The 24,902-nt window shown below is 45.5% G+C and overlaps 1 protein-coding gene across 3 annotated transcripts; it reads left to right on the forward strand.

The window, feature by feature from the left end:
• The first annotated feature begins 46 nt into the window (after positions 1-46).
• On the forward strand, positions 47-23,778 carry FMO4 (flavin containing dimethylaniline monoxygenase 4). Of its 3 annotated transcripts, XM_004756698.3 has the most exons (9): positions 49-316; positions 3,359-3,496; positions 5,211-5,399; positions 6,481-6,643; positions 13,724-13,866; positions 15,005-15,204; positions 16,796-17,148; positions 19,196-19,265; positions 21,408-23,778. In XM_004756698.3, the coding sequence occupies exons 2-9, from the start codon at positions 3,365-3,367 to the stop codon at positions 21,826-21,828; spliced, it is 1,671 nt and encodes a 556-aa protein (XP_004756755.1). In that variant the 5' UTR covers positions 49-316; positions 3,359-3,364; the 3' UTR covers positions 21,829-23,778. The 3 variants fall into 3 exon arrangements, with proteins under 3 accessions (XP_044940526.1, XP_004756756.1, XP_004756755.1); XM_045084591.1 differs by lacking the exon at positions 5,211-5,399 and having other exon boundaries at positions 47-316; XM_004756699.3 differs by lacking the exon at positions 3,359-3,496 and having other exon boundaries at positions 48-316.
• Positions 23,779-24,902: the final 1,124 nt, after the last annotated feature.

Below are 24,902 nucleotides of genomic sequence, written 5' to 3' on the forward strand. Positions count from 1 at the left end.
GTAGTTTCCGTTCTTCGAATCCAAAGCCGGGATTCCGACTCGTCATTTAGCCCTCCCCCGTGATTACGGAAGTATCCCGCTCCCGCCCTACATAACTTTGTGTCTTCAGTGCGCAGGGGACACCTTCTGCTGTCACCAGGATGACTGTGAAGGCAAGTGGTTTTCCACTCTGAGACCACTCGATCAAAGTCCGCTTTCCTTTGTTTTCCTCTCAGAACAAAGAGTTTGTTTCAAAAAAAAATTTTAAGGCAAACACTGTCTTTGTCTATTTGCTTTGAGAAGTAATTTGCCAGAGTGGCTGCTCTGTCCCTACAAGGTAAGTGTCCTGGATTATTCTTCTTGGTGTTGCCTTTTTTTTTTTTTTTTTTTTTAAATGGGGCGAGTTTTCCAGAAACTGCTTCTGCAGAGGATAAATATTCTCCTCGGTGAGTGCATTCCTTCAGGATGAATGTGATTCTCTTCTTCAGGAGCCTCTCGATTAGGGTTCAAGTAACAGAATTAAGGAGAAAGTCAGAAGGCAAAGGAGTATTATAAGGAGACAAAGTTAGGTTGTAGGGAGAACCTATCCGAAAGAAAGGTGTCGTGGGAATAACAGAATCACGAGACTTTCTCTAATTCTCTTCTCACCTCTGGTTTCCTCTGACAGATGAGATAGTAGTGCCAGGCATTGGGAAACATCAAATTTTCCACAGTTTGGTAATAGGAAATAGTATGACAAAATAAGTGGGTGCTGATAAGAAGTATCAACAGATGAGATCCCAAATTTAAATAAATCATCATCACAACCATCGCATGATTTGCAAATCACCCACGTCTCTCCACGTCTCAAGAACAATTCCTACGTTTTCTGGTCTGGCAGGAATGGGATGGGGTTTTCATGTCATTCAAAGTGCAGTTCAGGAGTTCAGGGCTCATCTCTAGCACGGGACTCGTCATAAGCAAGCTTGGAGCCACCGGGGACCTACACTGCTAGCACCACCGAGGACCTACACTGCTAGCACCTTTCTAGTGTAGGAAGAGCTTACACACACCTTACGTCCCCAATCCCCGCCCCAGCCCTCCGGGCCTGCAGTATCTCTCCTGCCTTTCAGTTCACACCTATTTTGGTACCAAATACTTGGCATTCGGGCGTAAAAACAATTCTCTTGGGCTGGAAGGGAAAGCTACTAGAAACCTCTGTTTTACACACGTGGGAACAACCGCACAGGGGAAAAGAATCTTGTTTACATATATACACTGGCTAGAGGCAGAGCGAGCACTAGAACCCACATCTTCCGGTTCCCGATTCACTTACAACCTCCCTCAGTGCTTTTTTAAATGTTTGCCCTCACTCAGAAGTTCATAATCTGCAAGCGTTGTGTAACTTTAAGAGGCGTAAGTTCCCAGTTCGTTTTTGCTGCCTGCACCGCCTCTTAAGCTGGTGTGTAAAGGGCAAGGTGTTTCCACCTCGAGAAACACGGCCCTTCTGGGTGTCTCGGCCTCCGGGCGGCCGGCGCAGCCAGCGGCCTACCCGGAGCGCAGCGCTGCTGCGGGGACGTGACCCCACAGGCGTCCGCCTCTCTGCACACGGCGGCATCTCCTTGTGGACAGTCTGTTTCTGTTTTTTATTACTATTACTTAGTTACTGGGTCGTCGTCTGTGGGTCCCCCACCCTTGGCTCAGTGACTGCACTTAGAGGTGCCCAGGGCTCACCTGCTGAATGAATGAATTTGCTTCCAGTCTGTCTACGGTGGCCCGTTTTGCACTTGACCAGTTCCGTGAGCCACCGTCTTCGGCCTTACTATTGCAAAGAAAGCACAGCTGAGAGCTACCAACTTCGGGTTTCTGCCTAGTGGCCTGAAAACTCCAGTGTTGTTATTGGTGGAGGCCACTTATTTCCGATTAAAAACGGTCTAGAAATCCGACTCCTCAACCCAAAGGAAACCACAGGTACCTATGCCTACTGGTGAGAGGCAAACTTGCTGGTTAATTTTGTCTTTTCTAGGAGAAAGAGGAAGAGGGGGAGACAAATGGGGCGGTAGGGAATGAACCCTGATATCTGGTGCTAGGCATTTTTGTCTAAGTAATTTACAAATAAGCAATTTAAATAAGTTTAAATAAATAATTTAAATAAGTAATTAAATAATTTGACAAATAAGTAAATAATTAATTAAATAAGTAATTTAAAACTCGGACAATTCTTCAACATAGCTGATTTGTTGGAATTCGCTTGAGTGGTTAGTCCATCCGTCACTATGAGAGCTGTGTTGATATTTGCAGAAGCCCGAATTAGAATACCAAGAAAAACTGGTTATAAATCCCTGTGACACACCACCCGCAGTCTCTACTTTCCACAAGACCTCACCTAGAATGTCCCATAGAACTCTCCTTGAGGACTTTGTTCTATATTATGGTCCATCTTTTATTGCCTCTGTGCAAGATTAAGACCCGCCCTTAATTCGTGGAGTATCTTTGATATATGGCAGGAGATGACCCTTGACTAGCTATTCTTCAGGACTCTAGATGTTTTGAAGAAAAACTAACCGTTTTGCTACCCACGGGTCCTAGGGTCTAGAACGACGAGATAATAGCAAAGGAGAGCATCTACTATGGAGGGCATCTAACATCCAGAGGAGCACCTGGCTGTCTCAGTGGAACAGCAACTCTTAATCTCGGGGTCACAAGTTCAAACCCCATGTTGAGCATGGAGCCTACTTAAATAAAAATTAAAAAATAATAATAGTAGTAAAATAAAAAATGTTTAAAAATTAAACAAAAACAAATAAAGTCTCAACAGGATCAAGGTCCTGACTATAGTAGTTAACATCAAGAACTGAATTTATTTTTTTAAAGATTTTATTTATTTATTTGACCGAGACCACAAGTAGGCAGAGAGAGAGAGAGAGAGAAGCAGGCTCCCTGATGAGCAGAGAGCCCGATGCGGGACTCGATCCCAGGACCCTGGGATCATGACCCGAGCCGAAGGCAGTGGCTTAACCCACTGAGCCACCCAGGCGCCCCCCAAGAACTGAATTTAAGTGAGCACTTACTGTGTAGGAGACACACCTCCACAGTCCTTCCTACATATCAATCATTTAACTTCATAACAAATATTTAAGATATTATTATTATTTCCATTCCTTTTCATACTAACAGAAAACTGAGGCCCAGAGAAGATTAAGAGCTAGCCCGAGCTCACACTATATTAGTGAGTGGTGCTAAGATTTAAGCCAAACACTCTGATTTCCAGAGTCTGATTTCATTTTCAACCAAAATGTGAATCTGCCTCAGCTCAGAGAGGGTGTGCAGACCACTCCAAGAGTTCTATGACAGGAGGTTCCTTCCAGTCTTGTCGCTCAGCCCGGCCTTCCTCCAACAGAGTACCATGGCCAAGCGAGTGGCAGTGATTGGAGCCGGTGTGAGTGGCCTGTCCTCCATCAAGTGCTGCTTGGATGAGGACCTGGAGCCCACCTGCTTTGAGAGAACTAACGACATCGGGGGACTCTGGAAGTTCACTGTGCGTACTTGTATCCTCCCACACCCATCAGTCCTAAACTGGCTGTCGGCTTTGTCCCTGCTCTGGCATGGTGGCCTCAGCCTACCTTGGTGATCACGTAAGAAAGCAGCTCACTACAACATCACAGCCCGTGTGCAGCTGACACCAGACCGCCTCCTGCGGTCTGACAGGTGATGAACCTGCGGACTCCGCAGGGCAAGGCCAGTCGGAAGAGGGAGGAAGGAAGAGTTCCATCTGATTCACCACACACGGTGTTGGCAGTTACGTGATTTCTAGACCATGGACACTTTGAGACAAAGTAACAGTGTCACCTAGGTTAGGGGAGTGGCATTGGTGAATACTGAGCAGATGAGGCTTTTGGAAGGATGGAAGCTGGCTTCAGGGAGTGAGCTCCAGCCCACAGGATTATTCAGGTCTTTGGGAAGAGAATTGGCAGGAGTGAGGCAAGAATCCAGACCCTGGCAGGTGGGGGTGGGAGGTCTGGGAGCTTTCGCCTTATCACAATATAAAGAGCCAAGGCACTGATTAGTCCTTCTAAGGAGTGGAATGGGCACCCTGGGGGGATACACCTAGGGCTAGTCCAGCTGTTAGGTGACTTGAGCAACAGAAGTAGGGGCTGGAAGTGGCTTTAATACCAGCTGCCTCAGCAGGGACCTAGGCTTCCCTCCTGTTGGTGGGACCTAAAGTGTCAGGAGACAGAAGGTCTGAGAACTGGATGCTGCAGGGGTAAGAGAAAAGCAACGTTCAGTGGGAGCTGAAGGTCGAGGAGAGCACTTCAAACTCTCTGAGGGAGGGAGGGAAGTCTTCATGGAGGAGGCGGCCTCTGCCAGTCTTTGGCAGATGGTGAAGGAAATGGAATAAGCAAATGTGTGTAAGCAGGTGTGGTCACAACCCTAGGATTACAGTGTGCTGGGGGGAAGGTTTTTCCAATGGACTGTGACCCTGATCGAGCCACCAAATGTCGTATGGAAAGAAAAGACGGTCTGGTTTGTGTACCTTCTGCTACTTGACCCCACAGTTGGTTTGGTTTTCTTCCCCAACTCTAAAATAATAGAGAAAATTTTTAGAAAATAATATTGAGTTAAAAAAAGAAAGAAAGAAAGGAAGGAAGGAAGGAAGAAAATGAGTGCCTGGATGGCTCAGTCAGTTAAGAATTTGACTCCCACTTCGGCTCCAGTCACGATCCCAGGGTCCTGGGATTGAGCCCGTATCGGGCTCCACCCCGAGCACAAAGTCCGCTTCGGATTCTCTCTCCCTTTCCCTCTGCCCCTCCCCCCACTGGCACGTGCACGCTCGCTCTCTCTAAAGAAAGAAATCTAAAAACAAGAAAAAGAAAATATACCTAGACAATAAATACAAAAATCAGTGAGGCGTTCTGTGAGCCAAGGCAAGAGGACGAGGTTCCTCATGACTGGAGAGTTTGAGGACGGCAAAAGAAGAAGAAAACAATAAGCCAGGCAGACTGTAGGCCCCGTGGTTATGGAATCACTGAAAGGCAGTGTTAGTCTTGGAGGCCTACTAAATCTAAATTTTGTTAACTTCTTTGTAGTGTGAGAAATATACGGTGTTTAATAATTCCAGTCCCACCAATGATTTCTGACAACTATAGCATGGCGTTCTAATGCTGTTTTCCTGAAACTCTTTGGAATTACAAGTGGCATCTCTTTTCTTCCTGCCTCCCACACCCCATCTAGCTAACTGTGTTTCACCACAGGAAACTTCTAAAGATGGGATGACCAGGGTCTACAGGTCATTAGTGACGAACGTCTGCAAAGAAATGTCATGTTATAGCAACTTCCCCTTCCAAGAAGATTATCCCAATTTCATGAACCAAGGAAAATTTTGGGCCTATCTCCAAGAATTTGCTGAGCACTTTGACCTTCTGAGATACATTCGGTTTAGGGTAAGACAACGTGGCTTACGGAAAGGTTACTAATGGGGGCTGCCCACTCAGCAAGCTAACGGAAAGGGCATCCTAAGTAAACTTATTCCTGATTTTTATTTTTTCTCTCTGTATGAATAAGGCAGATGATAAAGACTCCTCACTTCTCCTATTTCTCATTTTTGCTCAAATAAATCACTAAGACATACACTTTCCTGATTCCTCTTCTGAATCCAAATTCTTTTTTTTTTTTTTTTTAAAGATTTTATTTATTTATTTGACAGAGAGAAATTACAAGTACACTGAGAGGCAGGCAGAGAGAGAGAGAAGGAAGCAGGCTCCCTGCCGAGCAGAGAGCCCGATGCGGGACTCGATCCCAGGACCCTGGGATCATGACCTGAGCCGAAGGCAGCGGCTTAACCCACTGAGCCACCCAGGCGCCCCTGAATCCAAATTCTTATTCAGGGTGAAATTTAGAGATTTTTTTCCTTTGAGAGGAAAGAAGAAACAAATTTAGTTCATGAAATGTGCTGGGAAGAAATGACTAGGAATCTGAACTGCAGAAACTATGATGAGCCAAAACTGTTCCCACATTTTCCAGATGCATTCGGTATTGTAGCTTATCTCCTTCCCGCTGGAAATAAGAACTAAATGTTTCCTCCTTCCAGGGAAGAAATGCAAATGTTTTGGGGCCTACCATGTAGGACTGCTTTTGAGACTTTTACAAGTTACTTAATTTTTTTATTGGGGAGATCAACTAATATTGACAGACCTCTTACCCTGAGATGGGCTTGGCCCATGAGCATGGTTACCATACCAGCCATTACATGAGGTCCCAAGGTGACTGACAGAAAGTGAGTGGGGACGCCCGGGTGGCTCAGTGGGTTAAAGCCGCTGCCTTCGGCTCAGGTCATGATCCCAGGGTCTTGGGATGGAGTCCAGCATCCGATTCTCTGCTCGGCGGGGAGCCCGCTTCCTCCTCCCTCTCTGCCTGCCTCTCTGCCTGCTTGTGATCTCTCTATCTGTGTCAAATAAATAAATATTTTTAAAAATATAAAAAAATATCAAAAGAAAGAAAGTGAGTGTTGTCTGCTACTTTCAGACCACGGTGCGCAGTGTGACAAAGCGTCCAGACTTCTCCGAAACTGGCCGGTGGGATGTTGTCACAGAGACAGAGGGGAAGCAGGAACGAGCTGTCTTTGATGCTGTCATGGTTTGCACCGGACATTACCCGAATCCCCGTTTACCCTTGGAGTCCTTTCCTGGTGAGTCATTTCTACCTGAGACCATGTCTACTCTTCTGGGCTCTTCTAGAAAAAGTCATTTATTTGTAACTGAAAATAATTCCTAATGACTAGAGACAACTCTATGTTCACCTGCAGAAATGCAGTGTGCAAAATAACTTTGCAAGGTGTAAAGAACTATGGAGAGGTCTTCTTATTTACTTATTAATATAAATGCTGCTATTACAGAAGCTTTAACATGGCTGTCTGATTCAAGTTCAATGATCACATAAGGCTTGTGGGTCATTTAAAAAAAAATACAAGCTTTTGAATTTTGTCACTGAATTACAGGTCATTTGAATCAGTAGTGATCCGTAATTCAATAACTTAAAGGAAGTGAGAGTATTAAAAAACCTGACAGATTTGTTTTTAAAGAACAGAGCAGCAAGTATAGATCCCAGGAAATATTTTCACCCTTCAAAATGGTCCCCACAATAATAATCCATACATCTCTTATTGCCAAAGCCATCGCCACAATGGAGTTTTAGAAATTCCTTTTGGAAATGCTTTTGACTCTAACAGCTCATTTTTTTTTTTTAATGTACAATCGACCTTTGAGCATCTCGGGGGTTAGGGACACTGATCCCCTTAGTCAAAAATCCCCGTGTAACTTTTGACTTGCCCCAAAAACCTTTACTGATGGCCTGCTGTTGGCTAGAAGCCTTATTAATAGTATGAACAGTCAGTTCACACATATTCTGTAGGTGTATTATATACTATATTTTTACAATAAGTTAGAGAAAAGAAAGCGTGATTAAGGAGACCTCAAGGAAGAGAAAAAAGTACATTTGCAGTGCTGGGTGGTATTTATTGAGAAAAATCCATGTGTAAGTGGATCCGCATAGTGCAAAGCCGTGGTCGTCACGATTGGCAGATCGCCATGTTTAGAGTTCAAATGAGGAGGATGAAAATGTAGCAGCTACTCTTCTGTCACTTAGAAGTGGCTTTAAAGACAATGGAGGAAGTGAAGTTTTGAAACTTCATTAAGGAACTGAAAGAACGTTTAAGGACGAGGGTGAAGAAGAAAGCTTGCAAACCTGAGCCAATAAAAAAAAAAAAAGAAATGTAAATCTTACAAATGTAATCTCAAATTAACAAAATCTCCTACTTTAAACAAATGTTTTAGGGATCGAGCGAGGCTCTGCATAATTTTGCAGAGAAGCAATGGTGTGAATAGTGGTTGGGCTTCAGACTTGAAACAAGCCTGGAGCCTAAATGAACAACGACACGGCACTGAAGAACTATAGAACCAGCTCTCGTAACGAAGGTTCCGTGGGGAGGTGTGTTACGAGTGCCAGAGCACTGGTGTGTTTGGAAGGGAGTGTCTTGTCAGGTTTGGCTCGGTTTACCCTTAGTTCCACTTGGACTCTGACTAAAAGTTGCTACTGCAAAAGATCAGCCAAGAACTGAGCCGTGGGGAATCCGTGTGGCAGTTTAAAGCGTGTCACCCGGAAGAGCTGGTTCCGAGGGAAGAGACTGGGCTAACATAAGACAGAATCACACGGTAGTCTGAGATCATTTCAAGAGCAAACATTTCTATATGTTAATGACCTCTGGGGAAGAAATGATTAAATCAGATGTATCGGCGTGCTCTTCTCTTTTGCCCCAAACCCAGATTATGGAAAAGGAATTCACACATTCCGATTTCAGAGACTCTTCCTGAGAAGGTCTATGATTATGACCAGACTCTAAAAGGATTTGTGACAGGAGGACCCCAGGACAGATACCCCAATTTTCTTTGTGTTCCCAGAATGCGGAATGTTGCTGAGGGACATAGTGGAAGGTTTCCAAGGAGTCCTGATCTGCTACAGTTCCCTCCGGGCAATGGCCCTGGAGACGTGACCTTTAGCTTACTACTTAGGAACAAAGTTCTGAAGTCAGCAGCCCAGACCACATCCCAGCACTAGTTGCATAACCTTGGGTAAACTTCGCCCAGGGACTCCGTCTCATACAGCGGTCCTGAGAATCCAGTGAAACCATCCACGTAAAATACTCAGCAGAGGACAGACCACTTAGTGAGCTCTCCACCAACAGTAGCTCCTGCCACTGTGACTTGTGACCTCCTGGGAACTAGTACGAACCTCTGAGAGCTGTTCAGAAGAAGCTGCTTCCTAAGAGACGTGTGATGCCCGCAGACTCAGAACTACTCAGCCCTCTGTTTCAACTCCTGTCTCGGCACCCATCCCACTTCAGAGTTCGAGGTCCTCCTATGTCCCAGGGGGGAGCCCCAGGGCGGGTAACACGGACCCGAGTTGCACATTCCTCTCCCCATGCAGAAGTTGTGTAAGACGGACTCTCCAACCGCATATCAGAGTTACAGATGAGGGATGTGAATGCCTAATTGTGTGTGATCAGTTACTCATAAATGTCTTTAGCTTTGTGAGCATTGTAAATGGAATTCAAAGGCCTGGTCATCCTTCCCCTAAGACAGTTGCTGTGATTTCCCAAACCAGAACATTAGGGCAGTAAGTATGAGATGAAGAAAGAGACATTTAGTGACAAGGCAAACTAAGTCCCGTGCCCCTCGGCAGATTTTGAGGGTGTCACTGAATAAGAAGACGATGCAATAATTGAAGATTATAAGGATGACTTTAAATTATCAGTGTGTTCTACTTTTAGGACGTAAAATAGATAATTACCTTCAGAAAGACTTCTGTTAAAAAAAAAAAAATGTTTGATGTTTCTGTGTTAAATTGCCCAGTTGTCTGAAAACTTCTTTCCCCTGAATGTTGCATTTCCTTGGCATCGAATGATGCATTTATTATCTGGCATTAAATGTCCCCAAGTGAGGGGACGTGGATCCACAAGTGCTCAATAGTCCCCAGTTCTCCACTCCCTGGCGCTCCCCCCCATACACGGGCATGAGACAGAGAAAGCAAAATACAGTTAAAATGAAAGCTGAACCTTGAGGTCATTTTCCATGACAATAGTTTATGTTTAATATGAGATTATTGAATGAAATTAGTTACCAAACAGCCTTATGAAAACAGCCTGAAAGAAAAGAACTAGTGTGATGATAGCTGTGGGCTATGACCACGGCTCGGGGTTTCCTAACCACTGCCAAGACCTGAGATGCTTATTTTAAAGGCAAGTTTGTGTGGCATTTACAGAGTAACAACCTCCAGAAGTGGGCCCCTGGAATCCCAATGTTTAACAAACTCCCCCAGCAATGTGATTCTCATGGAAACTAAAGCCTTAGAGTCATTTCCACTGTCCAGCAGAGGCAGCCTTGCCCCCTGGTTACCATGGGCAACCTAGGTTCAGGCAATGCCTCTGACTTCTTTGGCCTGGTTACCATGGGCAACCTAGGTTCAGGCAATGCCTCTGACTTCTTTGGCACCGGGCAAACCGTGTGTCCGAAGTCCTTCTTTCTCCCATGGAAAATGAAACACTCAGCACTTTCTTCCTAGGGTTGCTTGAGGATGAAATCAGCTAGCTGCTAGCCATGGAGTGCCCAGCACAGGACCCTGAACAGAGGGCTCAGTGGGACTTAGCTCAGGGTGTTGGTATGAAAGAATTCTGCCTGCTCTTTTGCAGAAAAAGAAATGGCGTGTGGGGGGGGGATTACTGGTACCAAATTAAATATAATTACTTGCTATTTCCGGAGCAAACTCAATCCCTTAAGTCATTTGAGGGAGAAAAACAGCTTGAAAGGTAGCACAAATGGGAGTCATAAAACCAGAATTTAAATCCTGTCTCTGGCACTTATTAATTATATGGCCTTAAGCAAATCACTTAGCCTTTCTAAGCTGAGTGGATTTACCTATAAAGACAGGGATGAGTAACTCCCATCTCCAGGAGGATTATTACAAATCTGACTTGAGAGAATAACTCTGGAGGTCCCTGGCTGACCACAGTTCATTAAGATTTTTTTGGTAAAGGGTAGAACTTCCTGCTAAACCGTAGCGTGAATTCATTCTTTGAGTAATAGTGATGCAATTTACTGTGCACAAAGCGATGACAGAGTGATACTGGAAGAGAGACAGGGGAAGGTAGTGGGACATAACCTGGACGTTAAAAGTCCGGGATCTTGCATCAGAATACTTGCATTTTAATTCCCAGCTCTCGGGCACCTGGCTGGCTTAGTCAGTGGAGTGTGCGACCCTTGATCTCAAGGTCATGAGTTCAAGTCCCACGTTGCATGGGGAGCCTCCTTAAAAATTAATAAATAGGGTGCCTGGATGGCTCAGTTATTAAGCGGCATCTGCTTTGGCTCAGGTCATGATCTCAGGACCCTGGGATAGAGCCCCACGTCGGACTCCCTGTCAACAGGGAGCCTGCTTCCCCCTCTGCTCCTCACCCTGTTCTCATGCTCGCTTGCTCACTCTCTCTCTCTCACTCTCTCTCAAATAAATAAAATCTTAAAAAAAAAAAAAAAACTGTGGGTGAATTGTCAAAAAAAAAAAAGACCCCCATTTTGCGTATATGTATGGCAAAATGCGCAGTTCTGTTTTGTAAGGAAAAAAAGACTTTCATTCTACCTTCCTCAGCTTGATAGGCAGATTAACAGGGAGAAAGGTATACAGATTTATTAATTTTTAATACCAATCCGGGAGTATCATAGAAAATAATAAATACCAAAAAAAGCTATGAGATTTGAGAGTTTACATACCATCTTAATAGGGAAAGGGGAGGGGCTGTAGGCAATCCAGGGGACAGGAAATGAGCCGAAGGCAGAGGCTTTAACTCACTGAGCCACCCAGGCACCCTAAGGTTACTCTTTTTAAGATGGCTTTTCTGGTGGGTCGTCAGGGTGGCTCAGTTGGTTAATCATCTGCCTTCAGTTCAGGTCATGATCTTGGAGTCCTGGGATCGAGCCCGGCATCAGGCTCTCCACCGAGCGGGGAGCCTGCTCCTCCTCTGGCTTGTGCTCTCTCTCTGACAAATAATAGAAAAAATTCTTTAATAAAATATTGGTGGGGCACCTGAGTGGCTCAGTTGTTAAGCATCTGCCTTTGGCTCAGGTCATGATCTCAGGGTCCTGGGATCAAGCCCCGCATCGGGCTCCCCATTCAGCGGGGAGCCTGCTTCTCCCTCTCCCACTCCCCCTGCTTATGTTCCCTCTCTTGCTGTGTCTCTCTCTGTCAAATGGATAAAATCTTTCAAAAATTTTTAAATTAAATCTTCAAAAAAGTCTCAAAAAAAAAAAAAAAGCCTTTTCTGCTTTTCACTAATCACCACGGATCTTTCACAAGTAGTTTTAAGACTAATGTTGAACTGGGGAGGAAGAACTCAGGACAGCTGGGCGCACTTGCAGGCAAGCTCAGCCACAGCCTGTCAAGTTTGGGTCAAACCCCAGGCCCCGAGCTTCATAGACTCCAAGGGTCAAGGTCTCACAGTGGTCTCTTTGCAGCCCCTCCAACCTGCCTTCATGTCCCAGGGACAAAAAACGCCACAGCACTCTACGTCCTTTCCTGAAATTCTCCCACTTCCAACTCCCGGCTACTTCGACTCCAATCCCCCAAAGTGAGTGAGGGGGCTAGGGATCCCAAAATGGATCTGCGTACACATTCTTTGCAAATTCTGCACAGTGGGCTTAACACATCCCTTGGAATATGGCCAGGACTGTATTCAGCTTCCAGCTTTGGGGGCCTTAGGAGGCAAAGAATCCAATTAAAATATTGCATTACACATATTACCGATGCAATAAATGTTATTAAGTACATGAATCAATCATTGTATGATAGGAGAATGATGTATTCTGGGAGACAGTTTCATTTTTTTATTTTTAAGATTTATTTCTACTTATTTTATTTCTTTAAGATTTTATTTATTTATCTGTCAGAGAGAGAGGGAGAGCAGCAGGCAGAGGGAGAAGCAGGTTCCCCGCTGAGCAAGGAGCCTGACACAGGACTTGATCCCAGGACCCGGCAATCATGACGTGAGCCGAAGTCAGTCACTTAACTGACTGAGCCACTCAAGCTTCCCTATTTCTATTTATTTTAGAGCGAGAGTGGGGGGAGGGGCAGAGATAGAGAGAGAGAGAGTCTTAGCCTCCCTTCCAAGCGTGGAGCCAGATGCGGGGCTCGATCTCACAACCCTAAGAAAACCTGCACTGAAACCAAGAGTCAGACGCTGAACCAGCTGTACTCCCCAGACACCCCCAGTTTCATCTTTTTATTTTAAAATTTCAGAAGTACTTGAAAGCTTCCCTTTCAGGTTCCTTGTCAGACCTTCGTCTCACCCACCTGTGGGTCTGACGGTCACTGACCCCATCCCTCTTGTTCTTCTGCCGCCTCGGAATTCCCATGGCTGCAGCCACCACTGCAAACACCTCTACTTCCTGGTACTCCCAGTCTTCATTTACACAAATCCATGCTTTATGTCTTTTTTTCTAGATGCCAAGAAGATAGTTACCAAAAATGAACCAAGAGATATTCTGAGATCCCTTCTCATGTTCATCAATACCATAATCATGGTCCTGCTATTAACAGAGTGTTCGGAACTAGAAAGATTGGTAGTAACCCAAACATAAATAATATAAGAATGGAGTATAAATAAGCATAGGGTATAATAAAGCATTAAGCATATCATAAAGAATAAAGTAAAATAAGCATTAAGTAGAAGTAGCAAGCCTAAACCACAAAAAGAATTACTTTATGTATAAGAGAACTTGCCACAAAATTTCTTGTGGAAAACTGTAAATAAATTAAAATTCAGTTTGTAAATATGTTATATACACAAGCCATATTCTTACAGACTATATCTGTTGGGTAAAATACAGTCTAAGTCTTGCTTACACTGTTCAGGATCGTGCGTGAGAGGTTTGTTTGCCGTGAGCTCGAGTCCCCCCAAGTAACTGCTTTCGAAGGGAGCACTCGCGCGGCATACGAATTCTCCCGCATTTGTCAGTCTCCTGCAGGTCGTGCTCAGTCTGTACCTGGGCTCCCAGAATCCGGTGGAGAGGGAGATGGTGTGCTGCTTCTGCTTGCTTCAGTGAGCAGCAGGAGCAGAAGACGGACGTATTTCTGGAACTTTCCTTTTCCTCCAGACCCTATGCCTGCATCCTAGGGAATTACAACTTTAGATTCTTCTGATTTTCTGATCCCTCCTTCCCCTCAGGTATTCATAAATTTAAAGGCCAGATCCTGCACAGTCAGGAGTATAAGAGCCCAGAAGGCTTTCAAGGCAAACGCGTGTTAGTGATCGGTCTTGGGAACACTGCAGGAGACGTGGCCGTGGAGCTGAGTCGGACGGCAGCGCAGGTACCCCCGGGTGAATTCACGCCCTCACCCCATTGTCATTTCTGGTGTCTGGAGAGAGGCAGACATGATGACAAACACATTGGCCAGTTGCTAAATCATCTGAACGTAGCATGAGTGAAAAATTCCACCAGTTACAGGAGTGAACCATCTCCAAGAGGGGGCTAGGAAACGCCACGGATGTCAGACCAGGAGGGACTTTTCAGAGGTAACAGTTTCAAAAACAAGACCAAATGGGCCATTCATTCCACCCAGACCAATTATCTTTCTTTTACACTTTCCCTCTGCGATTCTGGCAAAACTCCCATATAAAGTTAGAAAAGGGAAGGTTTTTTCTGACCACATTTGTTTTAAAAGAAAAGCAACCTTTACTCTGCCACGAAGTATATTTAATGATTTTAGAAAGTCCAAGCACAGATTCACAAATTAGAAATCTGTTCCACTTTAACATAAATTATAGGACAGTGATTCGATTTGGAAAGAAGAGATTTTGATTTAACCCAATTAAAATAGCTCTCCCAAAACATCACTTTAAATTCGATATTACTTAGATGGGGAAAAAAACTGCCTGATGAATAGTGCATACCTACAATGGCAACAACAGAAAGTCATTTATAGATCTGTGTACAAATCTACCAGTTAGGAACAGATGTTAGGAATGAAATCTTGCCATTTGCAGCAACACGTATGGAGCTAGAGAGTATAAGGCTAAGCAAAATGAGTCAGTCAGGAAAAGCCAAATACCATATGATTTCAGCCACATGTGGAATTTAAGAAACAAACAAACAAACAATGGGGGAAAAAAATAAGAGTGGAAAAGAGAGACAAATCAAGAAACAGACTCCTAACTATAAAGAACAAACTGGTGGTTCCCAGAGGGAAGTGGATGGGGGGATGGGTGAAACAGGTATTGGGGATGAAGGTGTGCACCCCTTGCGATGGGTGCTGGGTACTGTATGGAAATGCTGCATCACTATATTGTGCACCCAAAACTAATAGAGCACTGTAGGTTAACTAAGTGGAATTAAAATTAAAAACTTTAAAAAAAAAAAAGGGTCAGATGTTATAAGAACATTTGAAGCACAGGAAGGAAAAATACTACAAGACGATGTCCCTATATTTATCCTGCCTTACTTTTTAGGTACTTCTCAGTACCAGGACTGGTGCCTGGGTTCTCCACCGCTCTTCAGATGGGGGCTACCCATTTAATATGGTGATTACAAGAAGATGCCTTAATTTTATCACACAAGTTCTGCCCTCGCGTGTACTAAACTGGATTCAACAGAGGCAACTGAATAAAAGATTTAACCATGAGAATTATGGATTAAGTATTACAAAGGGGTACTTAAATTTTTTTTATTTAATGGGAAAATTATTTTTCATTCTCTTTTATTCAGAAGTCAAAATCTTCAATAATTATAATGCTGCCTTTGTTTATTCTGTTCTGACCTTAGCTCCTTAATTCTTTTTTAGATGTTATTTACGTATTTGACAGAGAGATCACAAGTAGGCAGAGAGGCAGGCTCCCTGCTGAGCAAAAGAACCCAAAGCGGGGCTTGATCCCAGGACCCTGAGATCATGACCTGAGCCGAAGACAGAGGCTTAACCCACTGAGCCACCCAGGCGCCCCCTTAGCTCCTTAATTAAGACAATGTCCATCAGGTACCACAGCAGTCCTTGAGATGGGAATATTCTCTGTCTGGTAACAAAAGTAGGAATTCATTAGGCTAGAAGAAAATGAAGATAAAAACTTTTCATTTCAAGCTTAAAAATCAAGAAATTAAAATTGGCTTTCAGGAATTTTGGAATGGCTATGGTGTACATATGGAATATTTACAGCATCAAAAGTACAGATAACTTTTCATCAATGTTGTCTCTGGCTAGATGATTAGAGGGTGCATTTCCAACAGGAATTCCTAGAATTACATGTTTTAATATACATCTCTATAAAGTTGCACATTGCAAGAGAAATGAATATTGAAATGAATATTTATATATATATTATATATAATATATTCATTATATATTATAATATTCATTATATATCATTATATATAATGAATATAAGGTCATTAAAGGTGCCTTTTATTTTATGCTTGACCCAAATATTTTTCTTTGGTAAGACAGCTCTCAACTTATAAAGAAAATTAATGGCAATGGATGATTTGTTTTTTGTGTTTTTTTGAGAGAGAGAGTGAGAAAGTGTGTGTGGACGTGCGTGAGCAGGGGAGGGAGAAAGAGGCAGAAGGAGGGAGAGACTGTCCAGCAGGCTCGACTTTGCAGCCTGATCCACAGCCCCCTTTGGGTTGACCATATGACCCTGATGACCATGAGATGACTTTGGGATGACCATATGACCATATGACCCTGAGACCATGATGTGAACCCAAATCAAGAATCAGTCACTTAACTGACTGAGCCACCCAGGTGCCCCCAAATGTCTATTTTACAAAGACATTATGTCTGCTGTGATTAGACAGAATGATGTTCATAATGAAAATACTTGTCAGCATAAATGGATTCAGATTTTTTTATTTTTATCCAAAAATTTCTTGGTAACTTCCTCTTTGCCTCTTGTCAATTTTTTGAGGCCTGGGTGAGGGGAGATCAAAAAATGATTATTAAATGGATTGTTGCCTACTCAATCCTGATGCTTCGAGGAAAGCATTGCTCCAGAAATTAGTATCAAGAGAATTTTAAACCCCAAGCAGGAAAGAATAGGTGTAAACATTGTTGACATGCCTTCTACCGGAAAGTAAGAGGACAAAACGTGTTATTGCAACAAAGTTGGAGAGGCAACTTTGAACTAGACATTGGTCAATTCACTCCCTATGCTTGACAGACACTCTTCCTTCAGTTGACCAAATGAAGAGTTCACTCCGGTATCTCATAGGCCTAAGTACAATGAATAATTTTCTCTTCTGTGTCAAAGGAAAATACCAAAATTCATTGTGAATGACGAACTGCCGACCTGTATCCTTTGTGGGACAGTCACCATGAAAACCGGCGTGAAGGAGTTTACAGAAACCTCTGCTCTCTTTGAAGACGGAACCGTGGAAGAAAACATCGATATTGTGATCTTCGCGACAGGATACACATTTTCTTTTCCCTTTCTCGAAGAACCTCTTAAAAGCCTCAGTACAAAGAAGATATTCCTATATAAGCGGGTCTTTCCTTCAAACCTAGAGAGAGCAACGCTAGCTCTCATTGGCTTCATCAGCCTTAAAGGATCCATCTTGGCGGGCACGGAGCTCCAAGCACGCTGGGCCACGAGAGTATTCAAAGGTACTTGACTCTTTTTAAAGCCCTGTGTGACCATCTGAGTCTTCAAATGAGTGCCTTGTGATTTAGCCCAAGCGGCACAGATGTAAGCTAAAGTAATATAAAATATCAAGAGTTTAACGGATACTTAACTTCACCTGTGGGTGATATTATCCGGTGGGTGTGCTCGTGTCGCTAACACGACAGAGTGGAGAAAAGGTTTCTGATTCTCTGGGTGGAGTAAATTTGGACAACAACATATAATCCCATCTCTCAGATTCACTGAAATTACGGAAGCTTCGGGATCCCCTATTCTGTTCTACTCTAGTCTAGTCTGCTTTACTTACTTCTAAATCTTTTTTTTTTCTTTTTTAAGATTTTATTTGACAGGCAGAGATCACAAGTAGGCAGAGAGGCAGGTGGAGAGAGAGGAGGAAGCAGGCTCCCCGAGGAGCAGAGAGCCGGATGCGGGGCTCGATCCCAGAAGCCTGGAATCATGACCTGAGCCTAAGGCAGAGGCTTTAACCCACTGAGCCACCCAGGTGCCCCTGCTTCTAATCTTATCATTTATTTCCAGAAGTAGAATTTTGAACCACTTCTGAAGAAAGTTATTGGACTAATGCACACTGTGAATAAAGTTAAGTTCTAAGGAGATAGTAACCTTTGAGAAATGCCTAAAAAAATTTTTTTGGTACTGGACACTAAACTGTCCACTTTCACTGTAAGAGCACAAATGATGGGAGTCAGGACTACTGGGGTCCGATCCCAACTCAAACTCATCAGCTTTGTGAGGACCTCTCTGAAGCTCAGAGCCTTCATCAGGACAGAACAACAGGAATAATAAAACCTCTTTCCCAAGAATGTTGTAGGACGGATGTCTGCCACGCGCTCAGCACCGTGCTTGGCACACAGTGAAGGTTATTAATTGACAGCCGTCATTCTTCTCTGGCTGTTATTTTCATACCTCTCTAAAGCAGGGCAAGTTTGAGATGAGTAAGCATTTTAAAGAACTGCACTTGCGTGATTTTTTAAATAAAAACAGGAATCACTACTGAACTAATCAGCTGTCCTTTAGCAGAAGTGGGTCCTTCATGAATCAAAACAATCACCAATAATTTACAAATAGCACATAATGCAGTCTTAAGGCGTGTCGACTTTTATCACACTGTACAAATGTAATAGACATCCAATGCCACATGTTTCCATTAAATGATCACAAATTTTTGTTTAAGGCCAATTAAAGAGCTTTGACAGCATTATTCGATTATAGTGAAACCACAGAAGACTCTTAAGTACGGGATGATACTTTGTTTGGGCTTTTTAAGTGTTTGATAATGAGCCCAAAAACGCTTATCAGAATGATAGCACTGGAAATGAAGCACGATTAGCTCACAGCCCCGGGGTACTCCCAGGCTTCTCCAGAGAGCCTCGGGGGCGATCCGGGAACTGCCAAGGAAGGTCCTGCCCACTCTTCACCGGATAAAGTGATGCAAGGGACAAGGAGCGCACAGAGTGAAGGCGGAGCTAGCTCAAGTACACGGGGACCCCACGCTCTGGGTCAGCACTCGGCTCCCAGCCAGGAGAGCGGAGCGCGCACCCTGAGACCGTGTAGGTGGGAGGCTGAGACACCGCTTCTCACCACTGGAGCAGTCAGAGCCTCCGCGAGGCCCAGACACCGGCAGGCAGGCTTATAAAAACAAGGTCGTTGCTAGTATTTCCGCTGAACCAGCGACTGGGTCTCACACGCACGGACACAAACAGGTGTACACAAACTGCATAATACAGACATCGTATATGAATATATACGGGACACGGGCAGAGAACGCAGCTGGAGCCGGTGCCGCTGAGGGCGGGGCCACAGGGTGTCCATCCTCGTTGTGCTGGCAGGAGAGGACGCTTGTGACTGGGTCTGGAGGAGGACTTTGCCTCCGGAGATGACCTCTAATTGCAGGCTGAGCTTTGAGTGTTACATGTCCTAAGGATAGAGCAGTGGGGGGGACAGAAACGGGGCGGGGAGAGCTTGAAGGAAAAGGTACAGGTGACATTGATGTGTTTCCAATTGTCCTCACAGGACTCTGTCGGATACCTCCATCCCAGAAGTTGATGGCCGAGGCTACTAAAAAGGAGCAGCTCATAGAAAGGTAGGACATGACATGCAGCTCATTCCAGGAAAACCTACCAGGGTATTTCCTTACACACACACACACACACACACACACACACACACGTGCAACCCATTCCTAGAGAAGCACTATGGCAGGCTGGAGGTCACTGCGCTAGAGTCAGAAGAATATGTTTTCAAACTTAACTCTTCTACCAACTAGATCTGTGGCCTGAGATGTGTCCGTGGGGTCACCCGCCACGTCACCTCAGCAGAACTCAGAGCCCGGCCCCCAGCAGACGGCAGGCGTGGGTGCCCCGGCCCCCAGAACTCCACTGTGTCTTGGCTCTCCTCCTACCTCTCGGGCTGCTCTTTCTCTGAATTTACTGGTGGGTCTTCTCCTTGCTCCTGACAACCGGCGAAGCCCGGCCTGACTCCTCAGACCTCTTCTCACCTCCTCTAACTCACCCCTCGGGGGCCTCGTCCCGGCCTGTGGCTTTACATGCCATCGTACAGCGTGGCTTCCGTCTCTCCCCCCAGAATTCCACTCCTAATCCAAGTCCCTCCAGGTATGTCCACTTGGGCACCACTGGGGTCTCTCAAATCGAGAGTGTGTCTACGCACGCACGCTCGCCCCCATCCCTGGCCCACGCATCTCGCCCGCGGGCTCGTGGGCGCTTCTCCCCTCGTCTCTGGCGCCTCATCCCAGTCGGTCCACCGAGAGCCCCAGAGCCGTCCTTTTCTCCTCTTTTTCTCTCGGACCCCACATCAGCAAACACCGCCAGCACCTACCTTCAAACAAATCCAGAATCCAGACCCTTCCAGCTACCCCCACAGCCACCCCAGACCAGGCCGCCGTCATGTCTCACCAGGACACCGGCTGTCGCCCCTGCTCTGCTCCCCGCGTCCGCTCTGTCCTACAGTCAGATCTTGATACCGCAGCAGGAGTGAGCAACGCCGACGGCTCTTCTGTTCGGAGCCCTCCGACTGCTTCCCATTTCACTCCCAGAAACTCCCCTGCGAGCCTGCGGCCCTCCACAGCTTCCAGCTGGCTCTGGGCCGCCGCCGTCCGTCCCCCCAGCTCACCCACACTCCTCCAGTCGCCCCAGCCTCCTCGCTGGCCCGCAAACATGCCAGGCACAGCCCCTCAGAACCTCTGCCCGGGATGTTCTCCCCACCAGAGAGCTCCCGGCGCTCACACCGACCTCGTAAGAGAGAAGCCTTCTCTGACAACACTGCCTGAACACGGCAGCCCAGCCAGTGCCTGCGGTGCCTCGTCCCCCTCCCTGCCTTTACGTTACTTGATAATACCTATGACCACCTGACTATCTATTTGGCTCGGGGGGGGGGTGGTAATTTTTTTTTAATTCTATTTATTTGAGGGAGAGAATGTGAGCAAGTGAGAGTAGAAGAGCACAAGGGGGTGGGGGAGGGGGAGAGCATCGGGAGAGCGAGAAACAGGCTCCCCGCGGAGCAGGGAGCCCGATGCGGGGCTCAATCCCAGGACCCTGGGATCCTGACCTGAGCTGAAGGCAGACGCTTAACCCACTGAGCCACCCAGGCGTCCTGGCTGTTAATTTCCTCACTAGAATGTAAGTTCTTTGATGACAAGGACTTTGTTTTATTCGCTGCTGGCCCCCTAGCACCTAGGATGGTGCCTGTCACAGGATGGACGCTTAATATTTATTTATCGAAAGAATACATGAATGAATGAATGACATAGGGACAGTATGAAAGTTTACTAACAGCCGCAATAGGTAGGAATAAACTTTCACATACAGTACTCGGGTCTGCATCATGTTCAGGGCTGTTACACCACAGATGACCGCCTCAACTCAAAATTAACATAAAAAAGTAGGCGGCCATATCGATGCTTTCTGATCATGTTCATTCATTCAACTGTTGTATTTGGACTGACCAGATTTTTACCTCATATCAAATTCAACGACCCAGACCATGATCTGGAGCCCCTGTCCAGTGGCCTCCTTTTACCATTCCCTTTAATAAAATGAATTATCCTCACCAATACCCTTTGTACATAAACTCCTCTCACTTTTTTCCTTTGCAATGTAGAAAAACATTCCCAAACATGGTTTGACCCCGATAAGAAGAAGTAAAACGGTGGGAGGAGGGGTGACTTATAACTTGAAAATGGAAAATGGTCCATCTTTTTTCCTCTCAGGGGTGTGATGAAAGACAGCAGTGAAGACAAACTTGAGTTCATTCAGTACCTGGATGACCTTGCTGCATGCATAGGCGCCAAGCCCAGTGTCCCTCTTCTGTTCCTCAAGGATCCCAGACTAGCCTGGGAAGTTTTCTTTGGACCATGCACTCCTTACCAATACCGCCTCGTGGGCCCTGGAAAATGGGATGGAGCCAGAAATGCCATCCTGACCCAGTGGGACAGGACACTGAAACCCTTAAAAACTCGAATTGTTCCTGATTCCACCAAGCCTGCCTCCATGTCACACTATTTAAAAGTTTGGGGGGCACCTATCCTACTTGCCTCTCTTGTACTCATCTGTAAACCTTCACTTTGTTTGAAACCAGTACGAGATCATCTACAGCACAGAATTTCCCCTTACCTAATGCGTATTTGGTGAGGACGAATCTCAGTCATCACGGGAGTCGTGCCCAGCCGCATTAATTCTATCTCCAGTTCTCTGTGCCCCCTCCTCTCCTCTCTGTCTTACCTGCTCTCATCCAAGCTCAGGTCCGGTCATTTCTTACCTGAATTACTGTACTGTCCTTTCTCTCTAGTCTCAGTGCCTCCTTTTCCTATCCATATTCTACTCTGCTACCTAAGCAACTATGCTAAAATAAAAATAGCGTCATTATTGCCATCAAGATCTCGGTAAGAATAAGATGAAGCTCAAATTAGGTAATTTGTGGACATTCTGACACGGAGATTATTACAAACGGTTTGGGAAGAGGGTAGGGAAATCATAGGGATAATAAAATACTCCCAGCTAGTAACTGAGATATTTTTACCATTCCTGGGCCTAATGAGGCAAGAGGAGAAAACAATGATGAACGAGAAAGAGAGAGAGTGGAGAGGGCCACCTCTCAAGGGTTACGATCTTCAGCTGACAGATGAAGGCAGTTTGTGGTGACCCCAAAAGTACAGAGCTTGGGAATAAATTCTCTAACTTTATTTCCTTCTGTCCCTCTCATCCCCGGCCCATGCTCCCCAATGGCCTAACCCAACCAAAACGGAAAGGGCAAGGTTGCCAACTGTTGTAGATTGAATTGTCTCCCTCAAAAACATACATTCAAGTCCTAACCTGTGGTACCTTACCTTATTCGGAAATAGGATCTTTGTAAATGTCATTAATTTAAGATGAGCTCATGCTGCAGCAGGGCGAGCTAGATCCCATATGACTGGTGTCTTATAAAAGGAGAAGACGACACACACAGAGACGTAGTAGAAAATGCCAAGTGAAGACAGGCAGAGGTTGGAGCGACGCACCCGCAAGGCTCCCCCAGACGGCCGCTAGGGAAGCGGCATGAACGGATTCTCCCGCAGAAACTCCAAAGGGAACCAACCCTGCCGACACCCGGATTCCAGACTTCCAGCCTCCAAAACTGGGAACGAATAACCCACTTGGTTTGTGACACTTTCTCACGGCAATCCTAGGGAACTGACAGACGGACCGATGCTGTCCATGGCGGTCAGCCTCCAACAGTGCAGAGAGACAGCAAAGACCGTGGCAGGACAGACAAAAAGGATCCTGTGCAGACACGTGGCTTTCCCGTTTAAAATCCTTGGAAGTGTCTCCTTCATCAGAGATAGTGGTCCAAATTCCTTAGCCTGGAAAAGGAACCCTTCGTGATCTGGGCCCATTTGCCTAATGGCCGGAATCCCGGCCCGCAACTTCCCAGCCCCACTCCACCCCTCCCCGCCAAGACCACCAGCCTCTGAACCGCACCGCACCTCCTCACTTCAGCGCGAGACATTGCCTCCGCTGGGAATCGAACTCCCGCTGCCTTTCGAGAGAGGGCTTGATGATCTCCGGTGAAGCCTTCCCTGGATCCTCAGAGCAGGGCTGACCCCCACTTTGTAAGGACGTCACCCCATGCCCTGCCTTGTCATTGCCCTTTCCTCACTGTCGCCTACACAGCTGACCCTCGAATGTCACAGGTTTGCAGGGACTGGGTCTACTCAAGCATGGATTTCTTTCCTCGATAAATACAGTAGAGCCCATAACTGTATTTTCTCTTCCTTATGACTTCCATAGTAACACTTTCTTTCCTCTAGCTGATTTTATTGTAGGAATACAGTGTATCATACAAACAACACACAAAACACATGTGCGAGGCTTCCGGCAGGCAGTAAGTTACTAGTGTAACAGTACTGTTGAGTTTGGGGGGTGGGGGGTGTCAGAAGTTATGCAGATTTTTTGACTGTGCAGGGTGCACTGATGATGGGTCAACTGTAACATTCTTTTTGAATCTGTCTCCTAATGGTGAATTACCGAGAGGAACCGAATCTGGTTCAGCTAAAACACTGCCTGACACCAAGTGCTGCCAAATAAAGGATTGTTGATTCAGCAGTGGCCTCACCCACCGACACTTCTTGTCTGTCCTCTTCTACCCACATGCTTCCTCCTGCCAACAGGAGACATTTCCTCAGATGACCTCAGCCGCGTAAATGAACAAGGACCATCCACCAACAGCAGGCAATCCATGTGGCAACTGCAGTAAACTACAGTAACTGGGACCCCTGGGTACTGGTTGAAAGCACTAAGTCTAGAATTTGATCTGGATGATAGACCCAGTTCTGCACGAGCGGGGAGGGCTTGGCCAAGTGACTCTCTGACCCTCAGTATCCTCATCCAGAAGATGAGGGAAAAGTGCACAGCAGACAATATAGGGTTTTAGATACACAGTTATTTGACCATTAATAGCTGAAGAGTCTGAAGACATTTTCAGTTTTCTGAATTAAAGAATTTGAAACCAACACTAGCTCTTTTCCCCTTTGCCTCATCAGAAAACATGGCCTGGGGTCTCCATGAATTCTCTGGTAGCACTTTCCAGCTGGGATCACTCTTTTGTCCTTGTGACCCCCACCAAATCCCTGAGGCCTCACCAGGCCACCACCACCACAGCCAGATGGACCTTCCAGAAGGCAACAGGTGAACATCAGCCAAGAAGGAATTGTTCTCAGTCATTAGGAGTGGAGCTCCTAACATGACTTGATGAGTCTAGCTTTTTACTAACAACATCACCCAGTAGAAGAGACACCTAACTACAGATCTTCAAATCCAACTAAAAGTGACCCACTATAGCAATGTCATGTTTAGTCATCTGTGCCCAAGCTCTTGAGGAAGAAAGCAGAGCTGAGATGTCTTTATTAGCTCATTACATGATATAATGTGATTTTTTCCCACATATTAATTTTTAGATGAGAAATCACACTCAGAGAAGTTAAGTACTTTCCCTGGGTCACAGAACAGAGATTTGAAGCCAAACATACGCAACCCTAATGCCCAGCCCTCCTCACCAATGGCCTTGAGAGCAAACACTTCCATTCACTTCTTACCACCTTGATTTGCTTTATGGAAGAAGCTCCAAGCCAGACACCTCCTTCCTACCCCGTGAATAGACTTCTAAATTCCGAGCTCATCACATGCCATGACCCCAGTTCTTGAAAAACAAGACGCGTCATGAAAAAGTC

Source organism: Mustela putorius, unplaced genomic scaffold, assembly GCF_011764305.1.
Source record: "Mustela putorius furo isolate JIRA1106 unplaced genomic scaffold, ASM1176430v1.1 tig00000785_pilon_pilon_pilon, whole genome shotgun sequence".
Classification (NCBI taxonomy): Eukaryota; Metazoa; Chordata; class Mammalia; order Carnivora; family Mustelidae; genus Mustela; species Mustela putorius.